Below are 23,485 nucleotides of genomic sequence, written 5' to 3' on the forward strand. Positions count from 1 at the left end.
ACCTGAGCTGCTGTTCGAGCAGACTGAACTACTGAAAAGCTGCACTTCTCACGTCAGTGGTACATGGTACGGTTCGTGGTCCCGTCGTCGCATTTGTGTGGGTCAAGTTCATTTCGATTTGTCTAAAGTAATGTGCCTTAATTCTGTATGAAAATGACCGATTCTGAAGCCAAGGAGAAGAAGAATGTTTCACAGACAGGTAAACTGTCACTGGAAGAAGGTGAATCTTCATTTCAAAATAATGAAGGTAGGTATGAAAATCACAAGTTCAGCACTGCAGTTTTGTTCAGGGCAATTCCAAAAAGTTTCCTTCCTTCCTTCCTATGAGGATAAATGCACTGTTTGATAAATGCACTTTCCATGAGAAAGTGCACATGCCATAGCATTATGGCTAAAAAATGGACAATTAGGAAAGATTCCCATATCTGGCCATCACTTTGGCGATCGTGTAGTGTAGGGCCCCTGTTTTGTTTGATCAAATTAGAGTCAAAAAATGTTTTTGTAATTGCTCAAAAATCACATTACAATCAAAAGCAGACTTTTCTCAGTACTAATGACACCCGTTTTGCAATTTTGAACAGTTTCTTGCGGTAGAAATCATGATTTTCCTGCGTGGTTTGTGCCTTGCGATTCAGCACGCCGTGCGTACTCACGGTACATCGGGCGGTGATCGCCATTTTAATTTTGGGGTTGTGTGTTGTCGCCGCGCTGTCATTGTCATTTTACCCCCAAATTTTCCTAAAAAAATCAAAACCCTGGCCTCTATCTATGACATACCTGTTTATTGAGAATGTCGCCAGCAAGTTTGGATGGTCTAATATAATTTTAAAGTGGATTTTGTTCCGTTGTAGGAACCGGGCCCTACACTATACGATCGCCAAAAAAGCTGTTTATATTTTGGCTAAAATAATGGATTGTTAGCCCCATAAATGCGGCCTAGCTCTACTGAGTGGAGCAAATGTCGTGACGGCGCGCTTGCGCATAATGCAACGGCAGATTCCCCTGCGCCGCGCCGACGACTGTTTCCTGATGTAGAGTGCTGTGTAAGTTCGCGGTACGCCTAGGAGTCGCGCTGGCTAGCCAGGCGCATGGCTGGCGCTCTACATCAGGAAACAGTCGTCGGCGCGGCGCAGGGGAATCTGCCGTGCATGCAGTGCATTATGCGCAAGCGCGCCGTCACGACATTTGCATGAGGTCGAGGTCAGACGCCATTATCATGCAGTTTTGAACGTGAGCACAACAACGACAACCTAGGCAGAGGGGGTCTTCAGAATTGATCGGAAAATTTCACTTTTTTCCGGATCGTAAGTAAACTTAAGTACAACCATCTTAATCATCTATGTCTACTTGTACCTCAGGTGACATATCTAGTACTTTGGAGGCCGTTTTGAAGGTGAAATCTGATGTTTTTTGTTGGACAATGTTGGTTTTTGGGACTGTGTTGTCTAGGTCTCGGTATTAGCTTGGACCTTACTATCGCCAGACCATGTCCAAATGTTAAAAAAGGCGATAAGTTGGGTCCAAGTTACTCGGACTACGATTTGCCATACTTTGGTGACGGATACACGGTAGCAAATTGTACATACCCACGCGAGGACAAAAGACCCCCCAAAAAACCATAAAGAGAATACAAAAGAAACAGACAGCTACCCTGGATAGATCTACACATTCATGACATTCCATAAGACCCCGTATATTGTTCCCAAACAGTGACAATTTAAAAAAAAAAACAGTAAAATAGTCTGAAATAAAACTCACCGCTCAATGTGTTTGCCGTGTCCCTTGCACCGAGTTGACGGATGAGGGCGCTTGACGTGACGTGACCATCATCGCTCGATCGAAGAAAAACAAGTTGTGCTTTATCAACGACTGTTTCATGTAATAATACATGGCTCTGATCCGCGTCGTACTACAGTATTGGGCTTTGAATACGCCGTGGATTAGAGCACGTAATCACTACATGAAACAGTCGTTGATAAAGCGCGACTTTTTTTCTTCGATCGAACGACGACGGTCACGTCACGTCAAGCGCCCTCATTCGTCAACTCGGTGCAAGGGACTGAGCAACACGACAAACACATTGAGTAGTGAGTTTTCAGACTATTTTGCTGTTTTTTTTCAAAATTGTCACCGTTTGGGAACAATTTAAGGGGTCTTATGGAATGTCATGAATGTGTGGATCTATCCAGGTAAATGTGTGGATCTATCCATCTATCTCTTTTGTATTCTCTTTACTGGTTTTTTTTGTGGGGCCTTCTGTCCTCGCGTGGGTATGTACAATTTGCTACCGTGTATCCGTCACCAAAGTATGACAAATCGGTAGAGCGTTAGTTCTTAGGGGCACTGTAGTTCAACGCTCCACCCAATAGAGCTAAATGCAGCCAATTTACTGGACTACCTCCGTAAATAAAGGCCACACTTGGAACATGTACCCGTAAATGTAGAACTTTGTCAAATTTTGATTTTCACATTTTGACTTGCCAGGATGGGTATGGTACGTAGTAAATCATGCTAGGGAGTTATAGGGTTTATAAAGAAAAGTCTCCCTTAAAAATTGAATTGAGACTTCGAACTTGGCTGGTAAAGTACTGAGGACCTTGTCTTAAATGCCTCATGAAAAATTGGGAGAGTTTTGTTGGCCAAAAGAGTGATTAAAGTTGGCCTGATTTTGTATTGCATTTTTTTTCAGCACTCGAGGACCCGGTCTGAACTAGACCATAGTTTACAGTGTTTTCATCACACACTTTTGCTTTCTGATTTCAACCAGATGGCCCAAGTAGAGGAACCTCCCCGCACCCCCTCTTGGTGGTGGATCAGCTCCGAGACAGAGAGAGAACGTTATCCGCATCAGGTGCCTACTCGGAGACCAGCGAGGGGTCGGGCGGCGTTCGGCACAGGAAACGAGCCAAGCCGTCGGAGCCGGCCGAGGAAGACTTTGTCTTCTTAGACGTCGTTGCGGACAACGAGATTGAGGCTCATAAGATGGAGCAGAACTACATGGTACGTTGGTCCAGAAAAATTTAGTTCCCAAACCTAAGGTATTTGAAAAATGAAACATATACAAAAGGAGAATAACTGGTTGATGAATCAAAAAAGTCCTATTATAAAAATAATTATTTAGCAGTACCCTACCCCTCCGCTCCCCACATACCGACTCAGAATTTGGGAAAGCAAAAACAACATTTTTTTGGTCAAAAAACCATATAGTGACCTGTTCTCTCCCACTCTCTCCCCCGCCCCCCACCCACCACCTCCCCAGAGAATGAGCCCCCACAATTTGTGCCTTTTGCAGATTGGACCTCAGTTATGCCGCTAGTTCATAGAGTTAAATAGTTAAGAAATTGTTCGTTTCTTTTTTCCAGTTTGGGTTCAAGAAATGGAAGAGCCACGTGACAAAGCGCCCTCTAGATGAGAGATCAGAAATCGTCAAGACACTGTATGAACAGCCAAAGAAGGTCAAACCATTCATACGTAAGTCTCTTTGTTTTGTTTTTTGTTTTGATCAAAAACAGGTTACCAGGTAAAAGTCATGCAATGTGAATTGCTTGTGACTGGTTTTAGGCAGACTTTTGCTCCTCACATGATGCAGATGAGTTTGGTAAGCAGTATTTGCTGCTTTACATGCAGGTGCTCCAATCAGTTTGGCGCAGAACTCGACCGACTGAGCTATCCAGCCCTTTTTATCCCCCTGGCTGTAAGCCGAAGGAGGATATTGCGATAGCGTATTCCTTCTGTGTGTATGTCTGTTTGGGTGAACGTATAAGCACTACCTAAGTTATGGGGTACCGGAACAATGGGAGGTACCCTACAAGGAATGCCCATCGACTTGCGGGGTACCATTTTGGTACCCCACAAGTTTTTCACGAAATAGATTTATGGATTTTACTCAAAAGCTAGGAATTTCCAAGTTGGGTTGATCCCTCGCAAATGGAAGAGTTTTAGAAAAGGGATATTAAGTCTGAATTTCAGCTCAGGAAATTAATTCTTGTTAAAATAAGAGCATTTTGAAATTAGTGTGCGACACTACAAAATTTTAGTACACGAGAACAAAGGAAGTTCCCCACTTCTATGCCTGTGTAAGGGTTGAGTGTGTGTACGTGTTCATCTTCTCAAGTTAGATTCCTTACTTTTTTTTTTCTTTCTATATCAAAACATCAGGCCCTCCGACTCCCCCCCCCCCTCAATATTTCAATACAATATATCTTTTGATCAAACTGAAATTTCCACCCCCCCCCAAAAAAAAAACCCACCCCAAAACATGAACTTCTGGCGACCCAACTTTTTCGGGGAATGTTCTGAATAAAAGTTTCCTGCCGGAATGCAGTTGCATATTTTATCAGTAATATGTATACAAACCAGATACTTTAGAAACTATTCCTAGAAATATTGTTTATTTCATTTTATTGTCACTGTGACTTTTTGTAGATTTCAGAACTCCTTTTTTTTTTATTAAGTTCCATAAACTGTAAATTGATTTACGTCATGTGAACTGCAAGTTTGCTTTTGCAAAAATCATATGACATGTATTTGTCTTTCTTTTCCGACTACAGTTCGTTTTCTTGCCCATTGAATTGAAAATGGGAGCAATATATACAGTGCCTGTTACTTTCATTATCAATATAAACTGATAACTACATTTTGTTGTCGATAGTCAATCTCTTTTTTTTGTTAAGGGCTTTCCAAAATAGTCAAGAGTGGTGCTGGTAGTATCATGTGATTCAGGTTGGCTTACTTGTACGGGTACCCGTGTTTTACTTCAATAGGGTACCCGGTTCCCGTACCACCCGTAAATGCATGTACCACTAAAATTCGGGGCTTGGAACTCTAGTTGAAAAAAAATGCGAAGTATTGAATATAGCAATTTTGTCAAAAAATATGAAAGATAAAATTTGCATAATGGTTGTCGTTTTTAATACTGACTAAAACAAATTTCTTCATGACAGCTGGTAAATTACTGTGCCTTAGGCCAAAAAAAAAAAGTCTCCGGTTTCTGGTATGGAGCTTGCCCAAAAAGTTGTGCGGCGACGTGGCTTTTTTGTTTTTTTTACCTGTTTTTTTTGCTTCAAGTGTCGGCTGATGACTGCAAATGGTGCCTGACTAAACTTAGTGCAAATATATGGGAGTCCAGAGAGGCCACATAAAGCTTATTCTCGATCATAACCCCATCTAAAAACATGTTAAAATTGTGCAGCAGCAGGATTCCAGTCAAACCAGTGAGTTTGGCGGTTTTGAGACATCATCTTTCATTGGAAAAAAACCTTTTTCATTTTGCCGACGCGCATGGCTACGGCGAGGCGCGTGCATACCAGAAACCGGAGACTTTTTTTTGGGCCTTATGTTGCATTTTGTGTCGGAACTCTGGGTGTATAAAATGTTCTGAGTGAAAACTTTTTGTATTGCTACCGTACACTGTATGGGTGAATTATGAGTACATGCTTGGCAGCCATGTCACATTGGCCCTTTTCCAATATTCAGGCTGGTCGAACTTTCAGATCGTCACACATTCATAAAATGCCGGTTATCGAAATGTCAATAACCTCTGGACTTGGTATCGCAGATTACATTTTGAGGGAAAGATATTTAGGCCAAGGTTCAGTATTTATAAAGTTGATTCTGTGAAATTTGCTTCAAGTCAATAATTGTCCCACATTTTATGACGCATTTGGTCGCAGCTGAAAGATACTTGTTTTGTGCTAAGTTGCGTTTTTGCTCAATAAATGGTTCATTTGTACAAGTCTATTTATTTGTCTGTTTTTCTTTAAATTCTTTGACATCACGTTTCATGGTTTTGCATTTAAAGGGAAGATACAACATTTGCAAACATCAAAGAACGAAATGATCAAACTATCACGTAATACCTTACTGAACTGTTAGGGAATGACAGTCTAAAGCATCCTTTAAAATCGTGGCTCCTGGTGTGCTGACATTTTCACGAAAAACTGTATTTTTCCAACGCTGGTCAGCCGACCAGCATTGGAGAAAACTGGCTTTTTTCAAAAACTGTTCCTACTTTTTCATATTAAGTTATTCTGACTTTTGTTTGCAATTGATTTCACACCTGTGAAGGGGTGCAAGCCTGCGCTAGACTTATTCTCGACCTTACAATTCCTCAAATATGCTCTGCTTTCAACAAACTTTCCTCAGGTCTTGTTTTCACAAACTACTGTTTCTTCATGATTTGAACTTCCTATGTACCGGTACATGTAAAGGTAATTTAACCCTAACCGCCCTGAATCCTCCAAAATCCTTTTTGCAAATTGGAGGAATTTGCAGGATTGAGTTTACATGGCAAAAGTGCATTGCTGATTTTGGAGTACGCACTGTGTCAAGGTCTTGGGCCGGACCTTGTGTTGTTTATGCTCAGCCGTGCATAAATTTAGTCCTTGATTATACTTGACATCCTCCGCACTGCTCCGGGATGTCACTGCCTCTGCCTCAGCCTATTGACAGACATAGCCGGAGGATTTTGCAGGATTCAGGCAGTGGTCATCCCTCCATGAACCATATTCAAGAAATAACGGAGAAATTTGCAGGATTGAGGCTATATGCTATTTTTCCATGAGGCCAATTGGAGGATTTTGCAGGATTGAGGCTACATCCTAGCAAAAAGGCCTAGGGAGTTAGGGTTAAAGGTTATTTACTAGATTTTTTTCTGTTTAGGTCAGGGACTTTTGATATGTGTCTGAATTTGTCGCCATTTCTCATGCAGACTCTACGTTATCCATTGGCAACGTCCTGTACGCCATCTTGATTGGCTGGTGGCTGGCCCTCGTCTACCTGCTAGTTGCTCTGCTGATGCTCATCACCGTCATCGGAAGACATCATGGTAAGTTGACAGTTACATTGTACCAAGCATTACACTACAATCAGAGGCCTTAACTGGGGCAGCAGCGTAGCCTTGCACTGCTTTGCCCGTAATGGACCGATCCAGTAAGCCCCTCCCACTGCGCACTGGGAAAATTAACACGTGCTCTCTGTCCAATGCCACACTGCATTTTCCTGCCGCGCGCATCATATGCGCGTGCACGCATGTCGGACTTTTGTGCACGCACGGCAGACATAAATCACGGCTGTGATTGGTCAGAACACCATGGGGCGGTGCTTACTGGATCAGTCCATTGTTTGCCTGATTGTCTACTTTTATACTTTAGACTAAACCCCACCCCACCCCCATTTGTTGTTCAATGTGCATTAAATTAACAGCAGTGTGACTTCGCACCTCGTCTTCCTTTTCTTTTTCTTGTCTCCTTTTTTTTGTTGGGTGCTTTTCCGGGGGGGGGGGGGGGGGGGGGGGGGGGGGGGGGGGAAGCGCCCCAGTATGCTCCCGCCCCCCGCCTCGCAAAGCCTATGTGTGTCAAGCTTGTTAAATTGGTCGAGTGGTTTAGACATCTGCACTAGTGAGGTTTGTGAGCAAGCTTGTGAATTTTTTTTGTCTCTCACAACCTCTCCGAGACTGAATATATAGATCTGAGACATGTACATGTTGAATGTGGTCAGTGGAAGGAAAAACCCAGTGTTGAAACTTACATCTCCCGGATGCAGAAATTTCATTAGTAATAACTTCTATTCTTGATTGTTCAGCCACATTCTGCCTGGCTCTTGCCCAGTACTTCCTGTGGCCCTTTGGCAAGTTTGTCAAGGAGAAGACCTGCTATGAGCTGGAGGAAAGCCAGGAGCAAGTCGGCGAGGAGAAACCACTTCTCGGCAAGGAGAAACCGCTTCTCGGCAACGGGATCAGCGCCAGTCAAGACTCAACCGCCTCACTGTCGCTATCAAACTCCCTGCCGGCTTACGTCAAGAAACACAGCAACGATTACTTGGTGAGTCCAGTCGGGTAGAACCAGTTTGGTCTGTGTGGGAACTGGTTGGAACTGGGTTGATCTGGGTGAGTAGTGGTTTGCGCCGGGCCGGAACTGGTTCAAGCCAGATCAGAACTGGTTGGATCCAGGTCACAGGTAATTTGATACTGGTCAGAGCTGGTTTCATTTAGGCTTCAGCCAGAATTGGCTTCAGCCAGGCAGGTCAATTCAGTTTTAAACTCAGTTTAATCCGGAACTGGGTTGATCTGGGTCAGAACTGGTTTGAGCCAAGCCAGAACCGGTTTGAGCCAGGTCAGAAATGGTTTGAGCCAGGCCAGAACAGGTTTGAGCCAGGCCAGAACAGGTTGAGCCAGGCCAGAACAGGTTGAGCCAGGCCAGAATGGGTTTGAGCCAGAACAGAAGTGGTTTGAGCCAGGCCAGAACTGGTTTGACCAGGGTCAGAACTGGCTTGATCCAAGTCAGAAATGGTTTGATCCAGTCTGAACTGGTTTTATCCAGGTCATGGTTTAACCAGGTCAGAATTGACTTTAGCCAGGTCAGAACTGGTTTAAGCAAAGTCGGAACTTGTTTGAGCCAGGTCACACTGCTTTGAGCCAAGTCACAACTGGTTTGAGTTAGGTCAGAACCGGTTTGAGCCAGGTCAGAAATGGTTTGATCCGGTCTGAACTGGTTTGAGCCAGGTCAGAACTGGCTTGAGCCAGGCTAGAACTGGTTTGAGCCAGGTCCGAATTGGTTCGAGCCAGGTCAGAACTGGTTTGAGCCAGGTCAGAACTGGTTTGAGCCAGACCAGAACTGTTGTGATACTGGTCAGAATCAGCATAGGTTAAGAGCAAAACCAGTTAATGTCAGAATGATTTGATCCAGATCGGCTCTGCTTTGGTCAAAACCAGTTTGGTCTTTGAGCAGAATCCAAGTCAGAACTGGAGAATTAAATCGGTGAAGGCTCCCCTGCCTTGCAGCACCAATCCACCATTGTGTTCACACATCTGCATGCTTTGTCATACTGTTGTGGTGCAAGTGAATTTCACCTCAAATGTCTGCGTCATTCGGAACATGCTTGTTTTCAAATATTTTCATGTTTTATTTGCATTATTCGAGGTTGATTTGTGATGATAAAAGGGTTTTCGGGGAGGGCACAGAGGCCGTTTGAAGTTCTGTGAGCGAAAATTATGAAGTCACACATGTTTTTCAAGCTCTGGCAGGAGCTTCTACATGTCACTTGGTGGTTGGTCGGTCTGTCAGTTGGTCTGTCTGTCTGTCTTTCCCCAAAAATTGACTACAAATATTTAAACTGTTATGTCGTTGTCAGTAAATGCACTCTTGACGAAAGTTAAGGGATTTGTCTCCATCGATGCGCATGCGCGTCTATTTTGCATATGTCTTTCCCAAAAACGAGCCCTCTAAGTTTCTCATAAAATATTCTACCAAATTTAAATTTAATGAAAAAAAGCAAACAAAAGAAATGAAATACTTTAGCAAAACTTGTTTGTAACAGTTCGTAAAGTTGTTTATGAAAATTGTGTAAATGGAAGCAAGATAATTTACAGTAATAGTCACGTGGTATATAGCGCATTATTTTTGTAGGAAACTTAGAGGGCTTATTTTTGTCAATTTTCAGCGCGTGATTTTTTGTGTGGGACCACGGCCCGGGCTTGTACATGCAAGGCGGCCAGAGCTTTTGTGCATTCGCACTTGTTTATCACCAACTGCTTGGCGTGTCGACAAAATCCTTCTCAAAACAAACTAAGCTCACTCGTATTAAGCCTTCGGCATTTTTTTTTTTAGCAGGGACCCTCTAAATGTGTCTTTCATACCTCACAGCCTCATCTTTGTCACCCTCACCATATATTTTCTCCATGTCATCCCATCTTCCCCCATGTGCTGTTCATGTAGGACACAGACAGCTCCGAGGGTACAGTCACTCTGTCCATCGTCAACTTTAGGGGCGTCCGGAGTGACTCGGGATATTGGGTAAGCAGAAAAAAAAAAAAAAACATTGCTTAGGAAACCTGCTATGCCGTGCACCAGGGCCAATGTCATGGAGCTGCTAAGCACAGACGTTTGCTTAGCATGAAAAGTTTTCCTTGGTAAAAACAGGATTACCAACCAAATGTCCATGTGATGTATATTGCTTGTGATTGGTATTTAGCTGTTGTTTGCTTAGCATGAAAAGTCTTCCTTGGTAAAAACAAACAAAACCCAAATGGCAGGACCAATTTTTGCACTTTCAAAATCTAGGATATGAAAGCCCGGTCGCTAAGCTTTCTTTTAGTACAAGAATCATTCAAATCACTCACATAATTTTCAACTTACGGAATTTTGAACACAAACACCATTTTAAAGTTCTGTCCACGGATCACAAAAAAAGTAAGTGTCCTTTCAGCGAAACGAAGAACAATTCACATAGAGATGTATGTGAATTGTTTTCGTTCTGCTGAAAGAACACTCACTTTTTTTGTGATCCGTGGACTCAACTTTAAAACGGTGTTTGTGTTCAAAATTTTGTGTTTAAAAACCTGAAAAGTGCATGAGTGATTTGAATGATTCTTGTTCTAAAAGAAAGCTCACTGATTGGGCTTTCATATCCTAGATTTTCAAAGTGCTACAGGCAAAACTTCATTCAAAAATTGGTCCTGCCATTTGGGTTTCGTTTTTTTTTGTACTCACCCTGTACATTAAGTTATGTCGCTTTTGACCAGTTCACCCTGGTCTTCCAAATATTGCCACCAATATACAAACGTGCGCATACATATCAAGATTTGACACATTTTTGTGTTCACGCTTACATTTTATGATGTTCTAAAAAGGACAAGTTTCCGCTGTGATTACATTTTCAAACGTCGCAAAAAATTAACTGCGACATTTGAAAAGTGAACCGTGACGTTTGACACACTCTCTGTACACTAGCCGGTCAGTATATAGAGATCATTGGTATACACACCGGTCTTGGTAACTCACCATCATGGTCCATGTATGGCCACGTCCAAATGACTATGGCTATGGCTAGTAATTACACATGTGGCTATTGAAGCGGCTGAAGCCACTTCCCATAGTCACCTGTGTTACTAGCCATAGCCAGATAATTTGGACGAAGCCTCATCTGCACCTAGTCACCTCGCCATGCAGAAGTAAGAGCAAGTTGCTTGAGGGGTGCACCCCAGTACACAAATTCCCATAGACACCAGTGATAAATCCCCATACTTCAAAATTCTTTTACAAATACTCAGAACTCTCACAGGTGTTCAGGCTGCACAGAAAACTGATGATCAACATGTCATCTTTCATTTTCTTTTCCATTTTTGGTGGGTTGACCATTGACTTTTCGAGAAATTTTCATCCAAAGAACGAATGATGTTTGTTTCCTTAACTGGAAAAGTAGCCATTTTGGCTAAAAAGCACCACTTTCGGACTCAACTGCATCCAAAATGTTGTATTGTATTTGTACACTAATCTGTAATATAGTATTAATGATGGTCAGATTTGAACAGCGCCCCCATTGAGAGTATGGTACGTCGCATTTATCATCATGTCAAAAAAGTAAAACGCTGAGAAAAGAAGGCCTTTATACCGTTTCGACTGTTGTGTAGTCGTGAATATGAAAGATGCCAATTGTTTTTCCTTAAAAACCCTTTTATTCCATGATTTTTATACTGTTTGTTTACAAATATGCGTATTAGACATGTAATAAAATCACCCCCATTTGGTATGTTGCATTTTTCTCCACTACGGCCTCTGCCCAGTTCCGTCTCATTCTGCCAGAACGCCTCACAAATTTCGGTCCCTTTAGACACGGAAGCATTCCTTCAGTACTGCATTCTGAAAGTGCAAAGCCATATATATGTTTGAAGGGGTGTAATTGGCATAGCAGGGTACTCTGCAATTCGGGCGATTCACAATGCAGTGCGCCACCAAGAGTTTGCCATGGAGAGTTCATTTTTCCCAGTGCATTGTGGGAGATGGTCGACAAATTCGCAGCGCGGGACATTTGAAATCGTTAGTTTTTCCGGTCAGTAGTTTCGTAAGCGTATGATTCGAGGCTCTTTGTTTGCCCATTTCTTTTCTTGTTATCAATATGGTGTTTTTGGTAAGGCGGCAGAACGTTATGCCCCAATCTACGCCATATTAGCTCAAGTTGTCTACCGACACTCATTCAAATGGGCCATGTTTTGTCGACCATAAACTTGAAAAATGGACTCTCCGTGGCAAACTCTTGGTGGTGCACTGCATTGTGAATCGCCCGAATTGCACCATATGTTGTTTGTTTACTTATTTTGTTTTGGTTTATATTGCAGAGGAGACCATCGACCTACGTCTGGTTGGTCCTCGGATGCCCCATCCTGCTTCTAGTGCACACCATCATCATCGTTGTGACTGGCCTCTTGGTTGTCTTCATCCCAATCTCAAAGGTAAAAAAAACTGACTCTCTCAAAATGTGGCCAAAATGTCGAAGTTTGGTGATTATATAAATAATTATTTGCTCTAACTTTGATTCTTCGTAATCCACAATGATGTTTTGGAGGATGAAAGAGGCCAACCATGTGCACAAAGAATAGCATATCTGTGGGCACATTTTCTATTGGTCAGTAGGCCAGTTAAATAGAGAAGTGGCCGGTCGCGCGTTCACCATTAAAGGCAAAGTCCATCATTTGTAATTTGTGCATTTTGTTCGTTTGAAGCAACAAAAGTGCTCAAAAGTCTAAAGAAGGGTGCTGAACAAACCTGATGAAGTTTCAGCTCAGCTTCAGCTGTATATTTCGAGAAAAACAGCATTCTAGGATCTCGATTCCAAATCAAAAGTTGCTGAATCATGTTTTCAATTGGGCCTGAATTCAGCGTCTGAGACACGTTCTCACTGAGCCGATCGCAGCAACGCGATGTCGCGCACTGATCCGATGAATTATGGCAACCGCACGCGTGTGCGTCGTGTCAACAGTTGCGCGCGCTTCGCCAAATAAACAAAAACAACTACTAACGGAAATTTCCAGTGGTGCGTCTCAAGACTGGAAAAGCCTTCTTTCGTTGATTTCTTCAACAGCTTGCTAGAAAGAATGATTTCACAGGGAGTTTAGTCCCCTTACTAACTAAGTTTGTTTTTCAACACTAATTACGTCGGTTACTTTTTGGATAGCTGCAAATGATGGATTGTAGCTTTAAAAATAGACAGCTCTAGCTTGTTGTATTGTATAGTACATACAAAAAAATTTCTACAAGATACCGGTAGAAGTGAGGGAGTTATTTAGATATCTTATCTGATAATGTGAATGTACTGTTCTAATTGATTCCATAACAGACTTTATTTTTCCCAATTTATTCTTAAAGGGAATATACATCATTTGCTTTTGCAGTAATTTTCAGAAATGGATGGAATTGGGGGGTTGGAAATATATAGTAAATATAGTTACACTGACTTTTTTTAGGTTTTGGGTTCGAAAATGCTATAAAAACCAAGAAAAACAATCGTTTTCCTGTAGTCTGGTTCCCTGACTCCATTTAAGAAGAAACAGAGCAGTTTACATACATTGGGGAATTGTAAGGTCAGGGAACCAGTCTAGCTGGCTTGTACCCGTTCATAGGTGTGTGTAATCGATTGCAAACAAGTGCGATGGTCAACTGGGGCCAGTATTTGAAAAAAAGCCAGTTTTTCCAACGCTGGTCGGCCGATCAGCGTTGGAAATTGATACAAAAATACCACTTTTCTTGAAAATGACAGTATACCAGGTGCCATGATTTTACAGGATGCTTTACATTGTCATTCACTTACAGTCCAGCAAGGTATTTCCAAATGATTTGGTAGTTTTATTTTTTGATGTTTGCAAATGTTGTATTTTCCCTTTAAACGGTGAATGTTTGAACTTGAATTGAATTAGTGACTATTGTCTGAGGGAAATTATTTTTAACAACATTTTGCTTGCTTGCAGCTGAACATCATTGCTGTCAGAAAAGTGCTTCTCCTGCCCCCAGAAAAGCTCAGAATAAACAAGACCAGTGACTTCAAGGTAAGTCAGTTTTCTTGGGATTTGTCTTGTAATTTGACTTGTGATCTAACTTGTGATTGATTTTAAGATTGGTTGGGGATTGCCTCGTGATTGCCTTGTGATCAACTTGTGATATTCTTGTGATTTGATTTGTGATTGACTTGTTGGCTTGTGATTGACTTGTGATTGAATTGTGATTAATTTTTGATTGACTTGTGTTTGACTTGTGATGGACTTGTGATTGATTTGCAATTGACTTGTGATGTGATTTGTGATTTGATTTGTGATTGACTTGTGATTGACTTGTGATTGACTTGTGATTGACTTGTGTTTGGCTTGTGATTGGCTTGTGATTGACTTGTGATTGGCTTGTGATTGACTTGTGATTGACTTGTGATTGACTTGTGATTGACTTGTGATTGACTTGTGATTGACTTGTGATTGGCTTGTGATTGACTTGTGATTGGCTTGTGATTGACTTGTGATGGGCTTGTGATTGACTTATGATTTGCTTGTGACTGACTTATTATGGTTTGGGAACGCCTTGTAAATTGACTCGCGATTGACTTGCGGTTACTTTTCGATTGACTTGTGATTGGACATGTGATTGACTTTTGATTTGATTTGTTATTGATGTGTGATTGGCTCGTTACTGACTTGGGATCGACTTATGATTTCCTTGTGATTGACGTGTGATAGGATTTGTGACTGACTAATGATATGACTCACAATTGGCTTGTCATGAAGGTGTGATGAATTGTGATTCGACTTGTGTTTTGATTTGTGATGACTTGTGATTGACTTGTGACTTGACTGACTAGTGATCGATCGTAACTCTTGAATGACATGCTGCTGAATGGTGGCCTTCAGGCCAGTTTTTAATCCATGCAAAATATGTGACGTCAAGAACTCAAATGCAAAAAAAAAAAATTCATGCAGCCAATTCACAAAAAGCTGCGCACATCTCAACTCGGTCAAAGTTTGCCAGAAAGGTCTCATGACATCAAGTTGCTTTGTAATTTGTTTGATTTCGTAATTTGTATTCATGTGAAATAGGAACAAGAATTTGCTTGGAGTTTATTTGCCCTTCCCCCTTTTTTTCTGTTGTTTTTGCAGAGTGATGACCGCACATATTCCCTTGAGGTCATCATGTGCTCCTACCAAGCCGTCAATGTCTACTACTACAAGTACACGGTGGATGGAATGAACGTCATTCTTGTCAGTATCCTTTGGCCATACTGGGGAAACAACATTTTCAGACAATCGGGGGAAAAAATTTGCTCAGTTACAACCAATTCGGGCGATTCACAATGCAGTGCGCCACCAAGAGTTTGCCGTGGAGAGTCCATATTTCAAGTTTACGGTCGACAAAGCATGGCCCATTTGAACGAGTGTCAGTAGACAACTTGAGATAATTTGTTATAACTTGGGGCATAGCATTCTGCCGCCTTACAAAAACACCATATTGATAAAAAGAAAAGAAAAGGGCAAACATATACTGGAATCATATGCTTACGAAACTAGTGACTGGAAAAAAACTAACAATTTCAAATGTCCCGCACTGCGAATTTGTCGACCATCTCCCACAATACACTAGGAAAAATGAACTCTCCGTGGCAAACTCTTGGTGGCGCAATGCATTGTGAATCGCCCGAATTCTCATTGGTTAAATTATTGCATTATGTTATGTCTTTGACAGACTTTTAACAAGCTCAGGAATATACCTGAAAATGTAGTTTTCAAATCTTTAATATATAAATTGATCCTTACCAGTTGTCTTGCACAGATATGCTCATCTTCGTTGTGTTCACCATTGTTCTAGGCTACGCAGATACAGACAATGTTGTGGCTCACCCGATTGTTGTAAGTAAAGAATTGCAACATTGGCTTTGTTTTTTTGCCTTTAGTGGTGTTATGATAATGACACATCCATGCTCCGTGTGCGAAAAAGGCGGACAACTTTTTTGTTTTGGGGGCTCTTGGTAAAAAACATAAATCTTGGTTTTCTCACTGGATACTGTCAGTAGTAAGCTGAAATCTTAAGAGGATTGATTTCTGGCGTCTAGGTACCTTGTGTGAACTTTTGAGAAATTTTGATCAAGTGGGATTTTTGGGCCAAAAAATTACTCTTTTGATGGTGCCAGACATAGAAACATTTTACTTTCAGTGTCAGTAGCTGAGCTAAAAAGATTAACTAACCAATTAAAGCACATTATTCGTTTGTCGGTCGCATGATTTAAGAAATCGGGACTCAAGGCAACAGGCTTTAGAAGATTTGCACAAAAATATCTTAAATCACGTGTACAGAGTACGTGATGTATGGGCTTGTTAATCTTTTTAGCTCAGCACATAGCTCAGGTTGACCACACGCGGTAAATGTTCGTCCCGCGAGGCGATATAAATCAAACAGGATAGATATTTGCCTCGCGGCCTCGCGAGGCAGAAAAGTCAGCAAAAATTCACCGCACACGGGGATATTTTGTGAGCTACGTGCTGAGCAAATGGCCTGGAATGACTTTTTGTTCAGCACGTAGCTCTCGTGTGCGGCAGGTTTTAGCTGGGAGTAACCTGCGATGGACTATCATCCCATCCAGGGAGAATAGAAATATTCTCAGTCATTTCATGCTACTGAAACCGAAGATAAATGCTGGCCTGATAAGCCATTTTGGCTCGTCAAAGAATTTACTCTTTTATTTTTTTACCTGACTCTCTGGCCACGAGAGAAAAATGCTAACCACTGGGCCTCTTTTCCCCGTTGTTTTCCAAGAGTTTGTGAGAAAAAGTTTAATAACAACCACAATTGGATTCGAACCAACAACCCCTGGTTTACAAGTGCGGACGTCCCCACAACTCAACCACCGATCTTGCTGGTATCGGCTGCACAGCTCAAATCTTGTCACTTTTTTTGTTTTTTTCATATCATCAGAAATTTGTGATGGGTCTGGTAGCCATCATCCCGCTTGCCTACTACATTGGAATGGGGATAACAAGGTAAGGCACCAGTTTCCATTTTTTTAATATTATTGGCACACCACTTCGCATTGCATTGTTTCACCGTCTATGGATATGGATAGCCCACCACAGTGTGTTAGTGGTGAAGAGCCTAATCCATAGCCCCCAAATGCCAAAAGTTGGACCAGCTTGTGCAACAAAAGCAGGTTATCTGCTACTGGTTACCAGCGAAAATGTCATGTAATGCACATAGATTTTGACTGGTACTCATCATCAGCCTGGTTTTTTTGTTTGCACTGAAATCATTCTCTCTCTGCTAAAATGGTGACACTTCCCTGGTAAACGTCAGTTCTAATATGAAATTGCAGCATTGAATACAACACAACCAGTGAAACGTTGTTTTAAAGTATTAAAAGAGCGCCCTCAATGTTTCATGGTCCCTAAATCATCAATTCATCTCGTCAATTCGTAGACAACAGTTTACCCTGCAAGATTTGAATAAGTGTCATTTGGAAAATATCTGTTGATATCACTATCACAACGAAACTCAACAATTTTTTTTTCCGTATTAATAAATTTCCAACTTGTATGTTTTATTCCAACCCAAAAACCTCCTTTTTAACTTATTTTTTTTTTGGAGGATTGAGGATGAATGCATTTTGAGAGGCAGGACTGTCGGATGATTTTGAAGGATTGAGGTGCTGGGAATCCTTTACTTAAACATAAGTGCAAAATTTTGGAGGATTTTGGAAGATTGAGGATGGTTCATAGCAAAAAGGGCCTAGGGCGTTGAAGGTTTAACCAATGCCATTTTTTACCCCTCAGCCGAGAGGCTCGAGGGGTATTGTCATCGCCTACGGCGTCCGTCCATCCGTATGTCTGTCCGTTCTGACCAGACCACCCTTGTGGGGTGATGTTCCTTTCAGAACACATCACCCCACTTTTTACACAATGGAAAAACATCACCCCAGAAGGGAATCTTTAGAAAAAGGGATAATGGGAACACAATGCTATCACCCCACAATTCCGTCTGGCTGGAGCGTCCGTCCGGGCAGCTTAGTTTCCGGATGATAACTTGAGTTAGAAATGTTGTTTGGGGTTGTAACTTTGGTAGGGGGTTGCCCTTGGGAGTAGGCAAGTTGGGATTGGTTTTGAGGTCAAAAGGTCAAAGGTCAAGGTCACCATGGTGAGTTAAAGGTAAATGGTTTCTGGATGATAACTTGAGTTGGAAATGAGATTTTGGTATCTAACTTAGTTAGGGGGTTGCCCTCGGGTACAGGCAAGTTGGGACTGGTTTTGGGGTCAAAAGGTCAAAGGTCAAGGTCACTGTGGTGAGTTAATGGTTTCTGCATGATGATTTCAGTTAGACATAATATTTGAGTTTGGAATGTCAGTTTGCCCTTTTCGACAAACTTCGGCTGAGAGGTTTCAACAGCAACGCTGTTATTTTTTTTATCTGTAGTATATCAGCGCAGAGCACCAACGCCGTTGGAGCCGTTCTCAATGCAACATTTGGTTCCATCGTTGAGCTGATCCTGTACGTCTCCATGCTGCTCAAAATGAAGGACGCCAAGACGTCATCTACGTGTTACAATACCCTGGTCAAGTCGGCGCTCGTCGGCACACTGCTGGTTACAATGCTGTTTATTCCGGTGAGAGCCAGTTTGAACTGGCACCCTCCAAGGCCCTTCTAAATCCAGTGGGGGATTTCTGCAAAAGCGAGCATTTTGTAAAAAGCCAAGCCATTATTAGTCTATGTAATAGACCACGGCGAAGAGCCATGGTCTATGCTATGTGAGCAGATTCGCTGATTAATTATATGCAAGACATCCACCTCTTGACCTCTAGATTTTGACCAATCAGCGGGCGCTATCTGTATCGGGTCTTCGGTCATTAACAAGTTGTCGCGTCATAGACATAAACAAATAAAACACTAGACACAGCAAACAAAGGCTGTGGTCACGCGCTATGTATTATGTTATGTGATACGCGCCAAGCTTGTCTAGGTTTTATAGATCTATGCCCGGCCTTTGTTGTATTACAAAACACTGCATTCAGATTGACCAATCAAACATTTAGTCCTGATTTAGGAATGAAATGTCGTCACGATTTAGTAAAGTCGACTCCGATTGGCTGAGTCGCGGGATTGCATAAATCTGCATGCTTAGATACACTCAACCAAAAACGAGTGTCCCCCCTTCCAATACTTTTTTGTCTAACTCAAAAACTACTGAGCTCCTCTCGCTCAAATAACGACTAATCAGTACAGAAATTCCTTAGCAATCCAGCCATACTCTTTATTTGGCCCAAAACAGTGATAATGTGTACACATTTATGCAATTTATGACAAACGATACCGAAAACAGTTGTACTTTTGTATACGTGCAAGTTGTGGTTCACTCTCACCTTGCACGTATACAAAAGTGAAACTTTTTCCCGGTACAATTTGTCATAAATTGCATAATTTTGTGCACATTATCACTGTTTTGGGCCAAACAAAGAGTATGGCTGGATTGCTAAGGAATTTCTGTACTGATCAGTCGTAATTTGAGCAAGATGTGCCCAGTAGTTTTTGAGTTAGACAAAACAGTGTTAAGGGGGGACTTTCTCTTTTGGTTGAGTGTATATTAGACGTTATACAGGAGACCGGGCTCCGTGGTGATACTCAGACTAAGCCATTGTTAGGCTGCGTCCCAATTACTTGGCTACGGCTTTGCTTTACACACGTGGCTATGGAAGCGGCTACAGCCGCTTCCCATAGACTGCCTGCTGTAGCAAAGTCATTTGGACTTGGCCTTAGTTGTCATTGGGCTTGATGCTCCATAACTACTGCGGATGTCTTTGTTTCCTTCTCCCACACCAGGGTATTAGCATGGTTGTGGGCGGGATCAAGCACAGCGTCCAACACTTCAACATGAAGACAGCCTCAGTCAGCTCCACGCTGCTCTTCATCTCCATTGCCGGGATGTTCTCCCCGACCATCTACAACACCGTCTACGGCGTCTTCAGCTGTCGGGTAAGGCCCCAATGCCCCCCCCCCCCCCCAGGCCCCCCCCCCCCCCCAACCCAGTTAGCAGGGGCGGATCTGGAAATCAGTTAGGATGGGGTCTGATTCTTAAACGTTGCTTTAAAGGTAGAGTAGATCATTTGCAGCTATCCAAAAAGTAACTGACAAAATGATTGTTGAAATCTTTACTTTTACCCTTCTATGCAAACATACATTCTGTGCTAAGTTGTCCTTGCGGTAAAAATCAATCCATTGACTGTTTTCAACCCGTAAGAATTCCCAGCCCACATAAAGCAGGATTGACCGCCTTGGACTGCTTAAGTAACTTGACCCAGCTATGCTTTGACTCCAGGAGAGTACGTGATAAAACAGCTGTGACCACAACTTGCCTGCTTTGTCTGTTGACCCAGTTTGACTAGTCACAGTGCTTGCTTGACATATGACCTGACTGCTGGTGGCCAGCCTTTTTAGCAGGGGAATTGGAAGTGAATTTTGACTGTCAGTGACTGCTCAAATAGCGGGAGGGTTAATATAGTAATGCCACTAAACTCCCTGTGATATCATTCCTTCTGGCATGCTGTCATTTTGAAGAAAACAATAAAAGGTCATTTCCAAAGACGTCAAGTGATGGATTTTGGGACATTTCCGTCAGTAGTTGGTTTGTCATTTGGCGAATTCGTGAATGGGTGTGCGCAGGCGTTGACACAACGCACACACGCGCGTAGTTGCTATTATTCATTGGTTCAGTGCGTGACATCGCGTAGCTGCAATCAGCTGAATGGGAACGTGTCCTGGATGCTGGATGCTGGATGCTGACTTGGAAACTTTTGAATTGAAATCGAGATCCTAGAATATTGTTTTTTGTTGGAATATACAGCATTCGCTGAGCTGAAAGTTCATCAGGTTAGTTGTTAAGAACCCGTCTTTAGATTTTGAGCACTTTTGTTGCTTCAAACGAAAAAAATGCAGCAATGACAAATGATCTACTCTACCTTTAACTGCAAGAAATTTTGCTCCAAAAAATGCAGCATTCCGGACACATGTTTTTGTAGACATTGGATAAGTTCTTTTTATAAAGTGAGTGCACAATTCCCAAAAATGTTTTTAATGTATTATATTATTTTTACGGTTACAGTATTTTTTAGGCTCCAACCTAAAATGCAAGCTATATTTGTGACCCGCACCACAAAAGAAAGGGTGTAATGTCGCCAAAAAGTGAAATTGAGTTATAAATACAAATACTGAATGCTTCGAGTGGTGTAGTAAAACTAGCCTCCTGAGGTGATCGAGGGAAAATAGAATGGTCCATGGATCACCGAGGGAGACTAGTTTTACTTCACCACGAGATAAAGCATTCAATATTTGTTTTATAACACTTCACCCACAGATTCTGCTTTATTTTAATATTTTAAATTATTTAAATCTGAACACAGTTGAAATAAACTTCAATTTCAATACAAAATTGGTGGAAAATGTATTTCTCTCTTCCAAACTACCCCTTCACGAAATGTTTGAACCCAAGACTGCGGCGCGCTCTCTTTGAAACAATACGCGCTACGCGCAATGCGCTCACAAGCATCCATTTGCACACAAATACCGCGCCGTGGAAATAGTACTTTGGTTGCTAATGGTATAGTACTTTGGTTGCTACGGGTATAGTACTTTTGGCCGTGCACAGAAAGATAGCAAAATTAGAAAGTAACATGTGACTCCCTCTCGGCCAATCAAGACACAGAATCTGTGGGTGAGGTGTTATAAACATGGATAGAAAGCACACAACTCAAGCTTTCATTTGGTATATAATAGAGCTCCATAGCCCCTCCCGTTCAGGCGAATATGACGTATTTGCATAATATTTCCTTCGAGTTTGAATTACACAACTGAGGAAACGGATTTTGAAAGAGCTGGCTCTGTTGTAGATTTGGGCGAGATGCACTCGAAAATGTACTTTTTTCCCAACTTTATTCATCGAAATCAACAGTTCTGTGAATGAACCCTGAAACTTTAGCTAATAAAGATGTCATTCATGACAAAAAATGAAAATCACATTTTGCCGAAATTTTCGCCGTCTCAACATGGAGCGGGCCATTATACAAATAATGAATGTTTGTGAGTGCAATGGTAAGAATAATTTCATTCGGTGACAGATGAAATGTTCCATTCCACGAGGCGAAGCCGAGTGGAATGGAACATTTCATCTGTCACCGAATGAAATTATTCTTTCCATTGCACGAACGTGAAACATTCATTATTTGTTTTATATAACACCTGAATAAATCTTTGTCATCTGATTGGTTGACTTTTAATAGCCAATTTATTCAGGTTAAAAACTGTTTGAAAGTTTGACAAGGAAGTTCATCATATTTAATTTATGCAAACTGTTCAACAGGTTGAGAACCATCATATTCAAGTAATCTCGATTTTAAAACAGCGCCACTGCCAGCAGCGATGACACCGTGCAATGGAAGTTCTATTCACCGTGCAATGGAACCTCCATTGCACTGTACGCTGCGCGCCGTGTGTTGGGATGAATAATTCAATAACATGTGATCAATGATCCACCAATCAGATGACGGGGATTTATTCAGGTGTTGTATAATACACGATAATGCACAGCGCGACTTAATACCCTTCCTTGTGGGGCGGGTCACATTTATGTTTTTCTGTTGGATGCATGAATTTTTCCAGATTGCAGATTACCTTTTGTGGAAATCCTTAAATCTGACGTGCACATAAAGCAGCAGGAAGACCGATTTGGCTGATTACTTTCGCTTGTTGTTTCTTGCAGAACTGCACCAGCACGATTCAAAACATGACCACAGAGGACGGATTCAAATGCAGTGAATGCAGCCAGACAGTAAGAAATGTTTCTTCATTGTTTCATTGTTTTTATGAACAGAGATTGACCCACGTGGGGCCGATTTCACAAAACGTTAAGACGCGTTCAACACGTCCTAACTTCCTTAGCAACGCGGCTGAACTCGTCTTAACTTAAAGATCGGTCTGACGGTCATCTTATGTCATTAATGCATGCGTTAATTTGTATATCGTCTGGAAATCATTGCCGTTAAAGATGAGTGTTGTCTTAAGTTATAGTTTCGAGGAAGAAAACTACTGTAAAATCAAATTTGAAAAGATTTCTGATAAGTGGGTAGTTTGAATGTATATAGCTTATTTACAAAATTTCTTTATACGCCAACACCTAGACGACTTTTTAAAATAGATAGATGAAACGGGGAGCAAGAATGACTCTATCGTATCATGTGAAGAAGTACCTTGCGTGTAAAATGTATTGACTAGAGTAATTTTTCTGGCAAAACTTCATATTCTATGCACACGCACGGGACGTTTGTTTTGCACGTTTCTTTTCAACAACTGTTTCGTCAAGTGGTAAAAACAAACATGAAACAGCCATCAAATTGGTAGTTTTAATGCGTCTTGCTTAAGATGGGTTTAGTTAAATCGGTCTTAAGAGGCGTCTTAGCTAAGATTGATCTTACAATGTAGGTCCTCTTCTTAGGTCCTAAGATGAGTCGCAAGATAAGACGAGTTTCATGAAATCAGCCCCTGGTGTACACCAATTAGCGTTTTTATGTAACAAACCGTTCATGGGTAAACTATGTGTTGACCAGAACCACATTTCACAAAGCCGGCGAGAGAGCAGTTACTATTGCTTCTAAAGTGCTGGTCATAGGCATTCCACAATAATAGTGAAATTTTGACCATTACCC

At 41.7% G+C, this 23,485-nt stretch overlaps 1 protein-coding gene across 2 annotated transcripts in view; it reads left to right on the forward strand.

Moving 5' to 3' along the window:
• The first annotated feature begins 83 nt into the window (after positions 1–83).
• The window catches only part of LOC119721745 (putative cation exchanger C521.04c), a 28,642-nt gene continuing 5,240 nt past the window's right edge, over positions 84–23,485 (forward strand). Inside the window, exons 1-14 of one of the 2 annotated variants that reach the window (XM_038191714.1) lie at positions 84–247; positions 2,768–3,000; positions 3,363–3,471; positions 6,710–6,826; positions 7,582–7,820; positions 9,714–9,791; positions 12,113–12,226; positions 13,739–13,816; positions 14,912–15,017; positions 15,582–15,658; positions 16,722–16,786; positions 18,210–18,399; positions 19,611–19,763; positions 22,543–22,611. In XM_038191714.1, coding sequence (XP_038047642.1) covers positions 148–247; positions 2,768–3,000; positions 3,363–3,471; positions 6,710–6,826; positions 7,582–7,820; positions 9,714–9,791; positions 12,113–12,226; positions 13,739–13,816; positions 14,912–15,017; positions 15,582–15,658; positions 16,722–16,786; positions 18,210–18,399; positions 19,611–19,763; positions 22,543–22,611 — 1,728 coding nt within the window. In that variant the 5' untranslated portion in view covers positions 84–147. The remainder of the gene's footprint in view (positions 248–2,767; positions 3,001–3,362; positions 3,472–6,709; positions 6,827–7,581; positions 7,821–9,713; positions 9,792–12,112; positions 12,227–13,738; positions 13,817–14,911; positions 15,018–15,581; positions 15,659–16,721; positions 16,787–18,209; positions 18,400–19,610; positions 19,764–22,542; positions 22,612–23,485) is intronic. The other variant, XM_038191717.1, reaches the window with a different exon arrangement.

Source organism: Patiria miniata, unplaced genomic scaffold (assembly GCF_015706575.1).
Source record: "Patiria miniata isolate m_02_andy unplaced genomic scaffold, ASM1570657v1 HiC_scaffold_1, whole genome shotgun sequence".
Classification (NCBI taxonomy): Eukaryota; Metazoa; Echinodermata; class Asteroidea; order Valvatida; family Asterinidae; genus Patiria; species Patiria miniata.